General features: G+C 39.1%; 1 protein-coding gene and 1 long non-coding RNA gene across 5 annotated transcripts in view; one reads left to right on the top strand and one right to left on the bottom strand.

Annotated features, from left to right (window-relative positions):
• Positions 1–13,897, top strand: part of TOM1L2 (target of myb1 like 2 membrane trafficking protein) — a 152,868-nt gene that overhangs the window by 72,916 nt on the left and 66,055 nt on the right. For all 4 annotated transcript variants that reach the window (XM_072650172.1, XM_072650171.1, XM_072650175.1 and 1 more), the window contains exons 5-6: positions 8,148–8,282; positions 10,217–10,375. In XM_072650172.1, coding sequence (XP_072506273.1) covers positions 8,148–8,282; positions 10,217–10,375 — 294 coding nt within the window. The remainder of the gene's footprint in view (positions 1–8,147; positions 8,283–10,216; positions 10,376–13,897) is intronic.
• The window catches only part of LOC140530989 (uncharacterized), a 50,281-nt gene that overhangs the window by 6,248 nt on the left and 30,136 nt on the right, over positions 1–13,897 (bottom strand). The gene's annotated exons all lie outside the window — the stretch shown is intronic.

Genomic DNA, 13,897 nt, shown 5'->3' with positions numbered 1-13,897 from the left:
CAAGGTTGTTTTAATTTGCATCCTCTAATTATTAGTGATTTAAAACATTTTTTCATGACTTGATAATCTGGACTTCTTCCTCTGAAAACTGCCTATTCATGAACTTTGGCCATTTATTAATAATACAATGGTCTTTTCTCATTCCTCATCTTCTTTGATGATATTTGACACTGTTGTGTCAAATATTCTACTGTTGATTCCGAGATATTTCTTTCTCCTAATTCTTCTATCTGTCTGACTGATCTTTATCAGTTTCCTTAACTGGTTAATCTTCTTCCTCCTCCCCTTTAACAACAGGTATGTTCCCCGACTGTTTGAATTACCTCAGACCTTCTTAGGTACTCCTTCTGTACTCTCTCCTTTGGCAATTTCATTTGATCCCATGCATTCAGTTTTTTAAAATTAACTTTTAAAAAAATTAACAAAAATCTACCTTCTTTCTCTTCTGCTGCTTCTCCACTGAGAAAGTAAGGAAAACAAAACTCCATTTTCAAACGTGAATAGTCAAGAAAAACAAATTTCCATATTGGCCATGTCAACAAAATAATCTCATTTTGTTCTCTGACTCCCTTACCTTTCCATCTAAAGGTAGGTAGCATTTTTCATCATTTTTTTCTCTGGAATAGTGATTAGTCATGATGATGATCAGAGTTCTTGAATCTTTCAGAGTTGTTTGTCTTGACAGACAATTGTTATTGTGTGACTTGTTCTTCTTGTTGTGCTCACTTCAGTTTACATCAGTTCACACAAGTCTTCTCAGGTTTCTCTGCATCCCTCCCCTTCCACATTACTCATAGCACAGTAGTACTCCATCACATTTGTATGCCAGAACTTGCTGAGCCATTCCCTAGGTGATGGACACACCACAAAAAGAGATGCAAATATTTTTGTGCATCTTTATTTACAGCTTGTTTTGCTAGTGACCAATCCTTCCCTTAACTTCTTTTCCTCTCATTTGCCCATTACCTTCTATTTTGCTGTTGAGTGAAATGGTACGGCTGCACAGTACTGTCTGTGCATATATTGTCTTCTCCTTTGACCAGTTCAGATGAGAGTTCAGCTGTTAGCTACTGCCCACCCTCTTCCTCCTTGTTTTTATAGACTTCTGCTTATATATCTCAATTATGTGAGATAATTTCTCTACCCTTCCATCTCCACCTCCACCCCTAGTGTTTTTCTCTTCCCCTCTTCAGATCATTTTTTGCGTATATATTTAATGTTTTGGTTTGTTATATGATTTCTTCCATTTATGTTAGTTCTTCTACACAGCATGGCTATAATGAAAATGTATTCAATAGGAATGTATGTGTAGATCCTACATAGAATTGTATGCCATCTCGGGGAGGGAGGGGGGTCATGGAGGGGTAAGTAGGGGGGAAAAAATCAAGTTTTATAGTAGTGATTGTAGAACACTAAAAATAAATAAAATTAATATAAAAAAAGAAATCTGGGCAGTTTTCTTCTTAGATCTTTAAATATAATGTCTATATTCTTTTAACAGTCATGGCTTTGTGCTTCTTTCCTTGATAATTTCATGAAAGATGATGTTTAGGCTCTTTTTTTTTTTTTTGATCATGACTTTCAGGTAGTCCCATAATTTTTTAAATTGTCTCTCCTGGATCGGTTTTCCAGGTCAGTTGTTTTTCCCGTGAGATATTTCACATTATCTTCTATTTTTTCATTCTTTTGGTTTTGTTTTGTAATTTATTGGTTTCTCATAAAGTCATTAGCTTCCTTCTTTTGGGGTGCTCCAAAAACGGAAGCTGCTGCTGCAGTGGTGCTGCCAGGGTCCAGACTGCGCACCTCTCTCCTGGGTGACGGAGCCCTCCCACTGACCTTTGAAGCTGTCGGTGGCGTTTGTGGGTTGAGTGATGTGGGAATTGCTGCTGCCCGTGGCTCCCTGAAGTCTGTTTAGGGTCTTGTCCCCGCCACATCAGTCTACGCTCAAGATTTCTGTGCTGTGCTGTGTGTACTCCGCCCAATCCAGTGCTTCTTAAATTTTCTCCCCTTAATCTTTTTTTCCAGGTCAATTTATGATATATCTTAGATTTTCTACTTTTTTTTCAATCTTTTTTACTTAATTTTAGTATTTCTTGTCTCTAGGAGCCATTGATTTCTGTTTGGTCCATTCTAATTTTGAAGAAGTTTGTTGTTTAGGCAAGGTTTTATACTTCTTTTGTCAAGCTGCTAATCCCCTTTCCAGTTCTTTCTTCCACAGCTCTTGATTGTTTTTCTTCCATTTTTTCTTTCTAGGAATGCTTTCATTTCATTTACAAAATACGTTAAAACTCTTACTTTATCTCTTCCAGGATTCCTAGCGAATTTGTGCCCAAGGTGCGTTTTTCTTTGAGACTTTGCTTATGATATTTTGTAGTCTTTTCTGGGTTTGTGTCTTGAAGAGTGTGTACCAATAATAGCTTTCTGTGGTGGGATTATTTGTGTTTATTCATTCTTCCAACCTACTTTCTGACATGGGCCTTATGTTAGAGCTAAGTTCTGCTCACTTGTGGAGGAAAAGTTTCAACTGGTCCTGCAGCTGCTTTTCTTAGAGTGAGCCTTGTATTATCCTATGCTGTCAAGGACAGCTCAGGCTGGGGAACCTGCAAGCTTTCAGTACTACCACAGTGGTCTGATCCAGAGAAAAGTCTGATGCTACCCCTATGGACTGAGCAAATTCCTCATCTCAGTTTGGATCTAAGTGACATGCCCAGGGGCTTGCCCATTCTGAAGTTTTAGTCATCTGCATTTGGACTCAGCCATTATCAACCACCTGAAACTCTGCTGTTTCAAAGTAACACAACTGTAGGCTTCCCTTTGGTAAGGGATTCCTTCCCTGGTTATTCTTCTGAAGGTGTTGGAATGGTTTAGAAGCTGGATCTGAGACACACCTACCCACCTCCACCCCACCCTTGGGGGCCAAGCCACACAACAGCTGTTTGCTTCTAAACTTGCTCCTTGTTTGGTACTCAGTCTAGGGATTGTGACCCCAAGACACAGATCCCTCCTTATTTTTCCTCTGGATCTTGGTAGTGAATGACAGAGCTGCCAGTTGACCCCTGTTACTGCACCTTACAGAAGTTTAGGCCCCACTGTGATGGATCTGGGGTGTCTTCTTGCCCCAGTATATAACCTGGTATGTAACACATTGCTTCCTTTGTGTGCTCTTGGCCAGATCCTATCCCCAGTGTTCACAGACCTGTTTATCTTTCTCCTTACTGACTTCAACTGGAAAAATTACTCACTGACCTTTTCTTGGATTTCCTGAAGAAATAGGGAATCTTTCTTGAGGGAGGTGGTGACAGTTTATTCCTCTTCCTGTTATTCTGACATCTTGGCTACTCCCACCCACCCATGTTTTCACTTTTGACCTTTATGCCATTTATTCCCAAATCTATGTAGCCTGACTCTCTCCTCATCTCCAGGCCTATTGTGTATTTCCACATGAATATCCCATGAGAACTTCATAATCAACATATCCAAGACTGAACTTATTTCACCCCCAAACCTGCCCATTATTCCAACTTTCCTATTTCTTGCTGTAGTTTGGCACCTGCATCTTACTAAAGCTTGAAACCTTAACTTTTTCCTCTTTAACTTTTCCTCTGCCCCATTCTCTTATTCAGTTAGTTGTCAAGTCTTGTTCATTTAACCTCCACATCTCCTGCATCTCTTACCTTGTCCCTGCTCACATAACCTGCTTTGGGTCCTCATAACCTCTTGCCTAAACTATTTTTAGTAGGATCCTAACTCGTTTCCCAACTTCTGTCTTTACCCTTTCCAACTTTCACACATCTTCCAGAATAATCTTCTTAATGCATAGGTCAGTCCATCCCATTCCCTGACTCAGAAATAGTCAATATTGCATTTGGATAAAATATAAACTCCACCTGGCATATCAGCTCCTCTACAGTTGTGCTTCTGCCTATCTTTTCAGCCTTCTTTCACATTATTCACATTCTCACACTCATTGTTCCAACCGATCTAGATTATTAGTTCCATCTCCATAAATTTTCCTACAGTACACTCTCTAGTATATCTTCCCACCAACACATGCATGTACTACATACCCATCCTCTTTAATATCATGGCCCCTCCAGTTGAATGGAAACTCTTTGAGAGCAATTTTTACTTGTTTCCCAATGCCTGTCATAGTTTGGTGGATAGAAGGATTTGTTTAATGCTTGAATACATTTACCTTTTTTTTTTCTTGTTAGATAGTTTGTCTTCCAACTCTTTCAGTTCTTTGTTGCTGCTTATGGAAGGAAAAAGGAACATTGTATGCAAGAACCTAGAGGAATTTACTGAGGCTTCCAGGCTCCTAACATAAACAGAATGAGATGGCCCTGAGTTGCTGCTTGGTTCATACCACAATGACTTTCACTGTCCTAAATAACGTAGTCATTAGGGAGGGCTGGCTGCCAAAGCCATCTCTGACATTTCCTAGGGGTTTGTACTTAGAATGCTGAAATATGACCTGGTTTCTCTAAGTGTAAGAATCATTCAAGAAGCACTTACTAAGCACCAAGTTTATACCTGGAACTCTGTTGCCTTCTTGTGATACAAAACCAAAAATTGTTGGTTACTTTGTATTGGGGAGACAAGATAGGGAGGGAGGTAGATAGATAGACTGGGAGGTAGATAGGTAGGTAGCTAGAATAGTTTAGGGAAAGAGGATGCTAGAAATTGAGGGGATTATGAAAGTCTTTCTGTATAAAGTAGTTCTTGTACTGAGTCTTGAAATAAGATTGTCACTAAGGGAGTCCCTAAATGTCCCACGGTGTCACTAAGGGAGTGCCTTCCAGGCATAGAGGGATGGCCAGTACAAAGTCACAGTGGGAGATGTAGTGCTGTGTGTGAAAAATCACAAGGATAATTTGCCTGTACTGTAGAGTTTAGGAAGGAGAGTAACGTATAATGAGGCTAAAGAGGTAGGGAATGATTTGGTCATAGCTACACTGAAGAAAATCCTTTTGGCAGCTGTGCAGAGGGTGGATTCAAGTGGAGGCAGACGTGGGAGTAGGAGAGCAGTTAGGCCATTGCAGTTATTCTAGGTAACCTACCTAGTGTGCCTAGGTAAGAGGTATGCGAGGGCCTGAACGAAAATGGTTGCTGTGTCAGTATTGTGAAAGGGATAAACTGAAGAAATGTTATCGAAGCAGAAATGGAAAGATTTGAACGCTCCGTTATTTCGCTTTGAATACTTGGCAGCAGGCACTAAAAACTGAGGGGACTAGGAAAGGCCTCCTGCAAGAGATACTTGAGCTGAGTGTTGAAGGAAACCAGGGCTTCCAAAAGGAAGGAGGGAGGAGAGGAAAGTCCTGGATGTTCAGAACTCTTGAGAAATTGATCTTGACATTGTCCCAAGGAAACGCTGCATAAATATCATTTCTGGATTTCTTCCAGTTGTGTATTTCTGTACCCTATCCCAATTTTAATCTTACCCCATACTACCACAGCTTTCCAGTTCAGCCTTCTTCCTGCCAATCAGTTAGGGAAGAAGAAAGGCTTTACAGTTCTTTGAACTGATAGGCCCTGCTGTGATCAGATAGTCCACAGTATTCAACTTGCCAGAGAAATGTGCACCTGGCAAATGGAATCAGTATCTAACTTGAGGTGTGAGAAAAAAAGAACTAAAATTATCCTCTCACTCCCCCCCCGCCCCCCCCACCATCTTCATTGCTCCCATGTCTGATCTAACTACAGCTTTGAGCTTTAGTGGCAAGGAGAAGAGGAGGTTAGAAGAGGTCCTGTGTCCACCTCACACTGACTGGGGACAGGGGAGAGGTGGAGGTAAGGGGCAGAGTTTGTAATAATCCCAGAGGATCTGTTAACCCCCCCCTCTTCCCATACCTGTAACTAACTAGATGGGATGTCAGGATGGAGCTGACTGGTCCTTAAAGAATTTTTATCCTAGAGGGAGTAACATTTACTTAGTTGGATACATGTTTGTATGCTCTCCCCTGTTAGAATGTAAATTTCTTGAGCATGGCTTGTATCTGTATTGATTGACTGATTGATTCAGTAGTTAGGTGAAAGAAGGTAGGCTGGTTTTGCTTGTGAAGTGAGGGTGTCTTAGCCACTACCCTCCTAAAAATGTTATTAAAGCAGCCTTTCTGACATTATAGAAGCCTTCCTGGTAAACAGGGACAGATCCTCTTCAACCCTCAGTAAAGACTAAAAATAATAACTAGCATCGTGTGGTGCCTATGGTGTGCCAGGTACTGTACTAAGTGTTTCACAAATATTATCTTATTTCATCCTTACAACAACCCTGGAAAGGAAGATACTATTATTATTCATATTTTACAGTTGAGAGAACTGAGGCAAGCAGATTTATCCAAGGTCACACTTATAGTGAGTAGCTAAGGTCATATTTTAACTTAGCTGCCAACTACACAACTGAATGATTGCTCCAAGACCAGAATTAAACTAAGTAGTTGCTTCGATGAACAGACTTTAAATTTCTGATTGCACATATTAGTGGATCAAATAAATGCATATTAATGATTTTTGTAGTAAATGAGATGTTTCAATTGTAATTAAAGAGGCTTTTTGGAAACTGACCTTTTCATCCCTAATGATTCCAATATTTGGAGGTGCAATAGTATTGTTTGAAATTCAGTACCTGATCAAGGGAGGCAGTTAAATGAGTCTGGCAACAACAGAGTTTACCTAGAAAGGAGAACTGGGGTGTCCATAAACTTTTCCCCCAAAAAAGCTATGCCTTTTGTTTTTACATCCAACCTATCAGCAAGCATTTATTAGATGCCTATGATGTGCTTGGCACTGTACTAGGCATTGGGAATATACAAAGCTAAAAAAAGAAACCACCCCTACCCTCTGGAAGCTAATAGTCTATCAAAGGAGATAACATATACATATCTTTACATATGTATATATATATATGTGTGTGTGTGTGTGTGTGTGTGTGTGTGTGTGTATACATGTATATACATATATATAAAATAAGTATAAGGTCATTGCACTCGCAACTGGACTGATCAGGAAAAGCTCCGTGTAAAAGGTGACAGTTTGAAGGAAACGAGGGGTTCTTAAAGACAAATGAAGAGGGGACAGAGCATTACAGGCATGAGAACTAGCTGGTACAAAAATATGAAGGCTGGAAATAGAAACGTGTGAGAACAACGAGCAGGACAATTTGAGTAGATTGTAGATGATGTGTAATGATGGACATGATGTATGAAAAGTCTGAAAAAGTTAGTTGGAGCTAGTTTTGTGATGGGCTTTACTACCAAACAGAAGAGTTGGTGTTTGATCCTACACATAGCAGGGAGCTAAGAGTTTCATTTCAGAATATGTCCCTACCCACCCAACAAATCTTACCATGTAATAAAGAAGAAGGACCAACTAATGCATTAGCTGCACCTGACAACATGTGCAGTCTCCCATCTCTGAGATAAAGGGAAGTCCGGGCATTTTTCTCAGATCTTCTCCAGGACTTATCTTGATCATCAGAATTCTGTAGCCTTTAGCTTGGCTTTTTTTTCCCTTTCCATTTACATTGTTGTAGTCATTGCATGTACTTTCCTGGTTCTGCTCATTGGCTTCATTTTGCTGATTTTCCCATTTCTCAAAATTATTCATATTGATATTTATGACCTGTGATAGCACAATGGTAAATAGTCCATCGTATTCTTGTACTACAATTTGTTTAGCTATTTCCCAATCAGTGAGCACATACATTGTTTCTTTTTTTGCTTCCCAAGAAATTGCTGCAAATTTTATTTTGGTATATGTTGGACTTTTCTATCTATCTTTAACTACCTTGAAGTAATATATGTCTAGCAGTGGAATCTCTGGGTCCAAGGTGGTGAATATTTTAGTCACTTTAGTGTAATTCCAAATTGCTTTTCAGAATGGTTAGATCGTTCACAGTACCCCAGTATGTTTGTTTTTCCATGGCCCCCCCACATTGACTTTTTCTTTCTGTTTTGGTTTTTGCCAGTTCTCTGGATATAAGATGAAACTTCTGAATTCTTTTAATTTGCATTTCTCTTAATGATTCTTAACAATCTTTCCATATGATTGTTAATAGTTTGCAATTCTTCTGGGTCTGTAGATTTTTAACTTTGACAGAACTTTTAAAGTAAACTGTCATGAAAGACTTCTTGTTTCATTTTTCTTAGGCTTGGGCTGATGCATTTCGGAGTAGCCCTGATCTCACAGGAGTGGTGCATATTTATGAAGACCTGAAAAGAAAAGGGATTGAATTTCCCATGGCAGACTTAGACGCCCTGTCTCCAATACATACGCCACAGCGGGTAAGCAACAGCGCAGCATTTTCCAGGAAGACCCAGTAAAGAATTGGATAACCTTTCACCAATCTTCTGCTACTCCTTCGTAATTACTGAACTTCAGAACACACTTTTTCAAAGTTTGTAGGGCATTTATTTTTTTAAGAACAATAGGAAATGTATAAAGGAATCGCCCTCACCTTCAGAAGATTTTAATACCAAGCACAGAAAGATCCAATTGATGGATCATTTTAATGTCAAGTTCCCTTGAAAATGTCTGCTTACTTAGTATCTACTTTTGAGAAACTTGATTAGTCTGTTGCAGAGATTCAGTTACCTCTCCCTCTGAAAGTCATCTTCCTGCTTGGGGGACACAGAGGTCACTGATGATCTTGCAGAGTGGCAAAGAGATAGATCTTTTCCCACCACTGCAAATCAAGCGACTCATGCTTTTTTTTTTTTTCTTTGAGCAACAGTATTGAGAGTGAATCCAGGCAATCCATTCATTCCAGTCAGCTTTGGGAGCCACAACTTTAAAACATAGTTCAAGGAAATGAAAACTTAGAGGTCTCCACCAGAAGGTTTTTATAAAGCTAGCAGTTACGATCATGGTGCTGTGCTTGGAGGTGCTAAAAGCACATAGATTTCTTTATTCAATTTATTGAAGAAATTTGAGGTTGGAACATTGCCTATTCTTCCTGTTTTACAGAAAGAGAAAGGACTAAAGGTTAAGGGATTTGTTTGAGAACACACAAAAGGTGAATCTTGAGACTAGAACTCATGTCCTAACCCCTAGTCTGAAATGGTCTACTGGATCAATAAGATGTGATTGCATGGAGTGGACTCATGAGTGTCTTTGTTTTGTCCCTACCCATATTACACCAGCCCTTTGACCTCCATCTGTGAAGTACTGTGCTGGTAGCAGCAGTGTGATAGAGTTGATATCCTGGGCCAGAAATCAGAAGACTTGGGTTCAGATGCAGCCTCACATCCTAATTAGCTACATTGTTCATGGACAAGTAACTTAACTTCTTAGAATCCCAGCTTCCTCATCTACAAAATAAAGATAATACTTTTAGTATATACTTCACAGGATTGCATTAAGAAAACACCCTGCTAATCTCAAACTGTGATATGAATTTTTGTCATAAGAATGGGGGTCTTAATGTACAAGAAGTGTCTTGAAATGGTCAAAGAGTTAAACTTTTCAAAACATCGTACTCATTATGATTGAGATTTGTATTATACAAACTACTTTTTGTGCTTTGTGTTTTAAGCATAACTGCTTTACTCTTCTAATAAAGACACAAAGCAGTGTTGTTTGTGCCAGTGGTTACAAAGAATATTCTGTAATCATATAATTACTATTTATATTATTCCCCTTGTACAGACCAAAATATAATAAGTAATCATATTGTATAACAATCCATGATTAATGAAACTAAATGCTCTGAAAGAATCATGACTGAAAAGAGATGAGGAGGTACTTTCCCCCATTCTTTGCAAAGTTGGGGACTATGGGTATAGGACAATGCATATCATGTTCTGGCTCTTTTTAATATGTTATTTATTCTTGCTTATAAGGTAAAACCCTCTGGGACAGGGCAGAGCAGAGATACCTTGGCAAATCAAGGCAATATAAAAACAAAAGATTATAATAAATATCTTTAAAGTCTATGATTGATAACACTTAGTATCACTAGCCTCCAATCTAAAATGCTAGACATTCATTATAACCACAGTCATAATTCCCCTGAAGAGCCTAAAGTGTCTTCAGGGCTGTCATTTTATTTCTTCTCACTACAGAGTCAGCAGTCAAATTGAAGCTAGAGCCATAGAGGTTGGATTGCCAGTCTTTTGTCCCTACCCAGGCATCTAGAATGTTATTCAGGATGGGATAGTTCAGATGTATTCATCTAAACAGTTTAAATGCATGGAGGATTTTGTTTTTGGTGTGGCAGAGCATCCCTGAAGTGGATCCAGCAGCAACTATGCATAGGTCTCAATCGCAGCCAAGAATGAACTCTGCATCCTCTTCTGCACCTTCTCCTACACCCTACGCAGCTCCTCAGGCCTCATCTTTGAATGTGACTGGGCCAATCACCGCCAACTCAGAACAGGTATCTTTTAACTTGGTGTCTTTTAGCAAGGTAGCTTACTTTGCCACACTTTCTGAACAATTCGATCTGGTAATGACCTAAACCAGGGTTTGTCAGAAAAATTTAGGAGGATATCTTTAAAAAAAAAATTGGAGGATTTACAATGATATTTAAGTACTTGAGAATTGAATTAGAGTAAAAATTGATGACCCTATCTAAAGTTTTGTTTTTTGAAAAATTGTCCTTTCAAACCTTTATCTTATGAACTTGTACAGGAAAACTCCAAAAACTAGAATCCTAGAGAAAAAAGTTTTCTCATCGTGTAAGTAGTTAACTTTAGTGTTAATTTGAAGCTCATTTTGGTTTCAACCCTTCTTACAAGAACTCTTTTTTCAAATGTATTTAAAGCTTTTCTCCCTTACTAAATATAATGATTATTATTTAATCTTGGTTTAAGGATCTTGCACGGACTAATGATTGTCATTCTGAAAATCAATTCTTATTGTTTAGGACTGTAGATTTAGTTATAAAAGCTTAGATTGAATGTGGAATGATCCATGAGCATACCTTGGAAGTTGTTTTAATAACAATATCCTTGAGGTCAATTTATTGTTTTGTGACTTTCCTGTTTCGCTTTAAAACAAGAGGCAGAAAAAATTCAATGCAGGCTAACATTGCATTAGCTTCTTTTGATAGCCGTAGCAAACTGTGGACACACTGAGTTTTGCAATCCACTCCCAGATCTTTTTGACTCCTATCTAGCCAAGTTTCTAACATTGCATGAACTTTATTTTCTGAACCTATGTGTAAAACCTTATATTTATCCCTATCACTTTTCTGTTAAAATTATGAATTATTGCTATCCTTTGAAAGGAATTACAGACGGAGACTTTGGAAACTCTCTAGAAATCTTAAAAAATAAAATTTAATTCCCTTTGAATGTGGTTTCAATATAATTCTGCTTAAGGTACTGGCAGAAAATAGATTATCCCTCAAGATTTCTTCCAGAACTAAGATTTTATGCTGCAAATGCTGAGCAATTGCTACTACTTTGTTCAAGATGTTACAGTAGAGGCAGATAGAAAAATACATAACAGTAGTCCCTGCTCTCAGAGACTTGAGGAGATAACAAGCAGGCAAACATGTTAAGTACCAGTACTAAAATAAGCTCAGAGAAGGAAGAGGCTTGGGTGATCAGGGGAGCTTAATGCAAAAAGTCTGACTGACCAAACATGTCTTCCACTCTTCACCCACCATCGTTTTCATTCCCAGCTTTGGTAGTGTGATGCAACATGCTAAGAAGGAACATGGGGTACCAAAGGATGTGCAGGACTTAGAGTCAGGAAGGCTTGTGTTTTCACTCCACCTTAGACATTTAGTTGACTATGAGCAAATGGTTTAACTTCTCTGAGCGCTGGTTTTCTTCTCTGAAAGGGGTATATAATATCTGTAGCACCCATCTCACAGGTTTGTTTTGAAGTCCCAAATGAGATAGTAGTTGGAAAATATTTTGAAAACTTTAAGGTCTTATATACATTTAGATATTATTACTTAATATTTCACAAGCTACTGTCCTAGAATCCCTTGCCTTTCTTAACTTGAACCCTTCACACAGCCTTTGAATCTTCACCCCAGCAACCTGCCCCATCCAATTCCTTTGTACCTATTCCAGGGCTACTGAACATTAATGGATAAATTCACCAAATTAAGCTTGCTTCACCCCCTCCAAATTTTCTGTTGCACAATCTTAGCTGTTTTCCTGGATGCTACTTGCCAGGTACTCTTCCCTACCTTTATTAATCACCTTTCTTTTCCCCTTCAGCGTTGCTATTCCTTCTCTTTTCTCATTTCTTTCCTATTTCCACATTTATACCCAGTTCCTGCCTTCCTACTTTATACTACGTTAAGAACCTGTCCAGTGCAAGTTCCTTCTGCTTATTTCCTCGTTCTTCAAATGATCTCAGTAGCAGCATCTATTTTTTTCCTTCCCTCTGATCACATGGATAATTCTTCTACTGATTTCATATATCTCATTCCCTTCTAGCTCTTCCAGAGCTTTCCTTCAAGAGTCATCTCCTCTCTCATATTCATATTTATTCTCTCCCTTGTCACTGGTTTCCTGTGCCTACAAACCTGTTTTTGTCTCCCCAGCCCTATAAAAATCTCCTCCTTAACTCTTCTAGACCATTTAGGCCCCATCTCATCCATGTCATCCCTTTCACAGCCAAGCTCCTTGGGAAAAGTTGTCTTTATCCATTCCTCTGCGTCTAACCCATCTGTCTCCTGTTCCCACCCCTCTACCAGAACAATTGTTCTCACGAGTCATTAATGACCTCTTTACTGACAAATCCAGTGTCCTTTATCAGACTTTTTCTTCCTTGACCTCTGCGGCTTTTGATATATTTGTTCACTGTTCTCACCACTTTCTCTTTTGGCTTCAGAGACACCACCTACTGTTAGCTCTTCTCTTTCTTCTCCAACTGCTCCTTCACTGGTCCTTCAGAGAGCTTCCTGACTCCTCATTGTAGGCATTTCTTTCCATAGGGCCTGCCCTTGTCCATCTTCTCACAGGATGCCTTTCCCCTGCAGTCTCTCTCACTGCCACTGCTTCAGTTATTGCCTTTCTGTACTAGAATTCACACTGATTTCCCGGTCAGGGATACCTTATCAGCAGACATTGCTTTGGAAATGAATGATAGCCTAGCTTATTATGATGGCCCATAATAATTTATTATGAGATGTAGTCCATCAGTCAACTGATATGGAGTGGAGGGCAGTCTTTGTTTCTCTTGTATAACTTAGGTTCTAGATTTTCTACTGTCTATTATAAATTATTCGGCTTCCCACCTAAGTAGTTTGTGGCAGGGAAATGCCCTTCAGCATTTTTCTTTTGTCATTAGGAATCATTTTTTCTATGTGATGAATACCTAAACAGGCTCCTTTATGTTGCAAATTGTGGAATTATGGAAGCCTTCTGTGGCCTTCACATGTGTCAGAAAGATTTTGGAGAGGGATAAGTGGAGAGTTGCCAGATCATTAGAGGACTAAGATATTGAATTGTGATGGACAACACAGAGGAGAAAAATTTTGCAGCAATACTGTCTTTAGTAACAGAAAAAGTTAAGATATTTATTTCAGTTCTCAGGTTTTTATGAGCAGGTTTTGATCACTTTCACATAGTTGGCTGAGCAAATTCCAAGGATTTCTTTCCACAAGGTAGTTTCCAGGGCTAGCAGGTTACTGCTATCCTGCCCTTCCTCCCTTCTCTTTCTCTCCCTCCCTGTCCTCCTTTTCCCTCTCACTTTTCCCCTCTCTCTCCCTTTTTCTTCTTCCTCTCCTTTCCTACCTGTTCCCTTTCCGTTGTTTTCTAGCTCTGTCTTTCTCTTCTTCTCCGTCCCTCCCCCTCTACTCCCATTCCTCTCCTCCCCTGGAAGAGTGCTAAAAGGACTGATTACTAAATAAATGCCCTATTGGTTTTTCTTCCTATGAGTTTGTAATCTATGTCCCTAACACAGTACTACATGCAAATAGGCATTTTAAATG

Source organism: Notamacropus eugenii, chromosome 3 (genome assembly GCF_028372415.1).
Source record: "Notamacropus eugenii isolate mMacEug1 chromosome 3, mMacEug1.pri_v2, whole genome shotgun sequence".
Lineage (NCBI taxonomy): Eukaryota > Metazoa > Chordata > Mammalia > Diprotodontia > Macropodidae > Notamacropus > Notamacropus eugenii.
The sequence above is the reverse complement of the archived record's forward strand: the minus strand, read 5'-3'. Positions and strand labels throughout refer to the sequence as shown.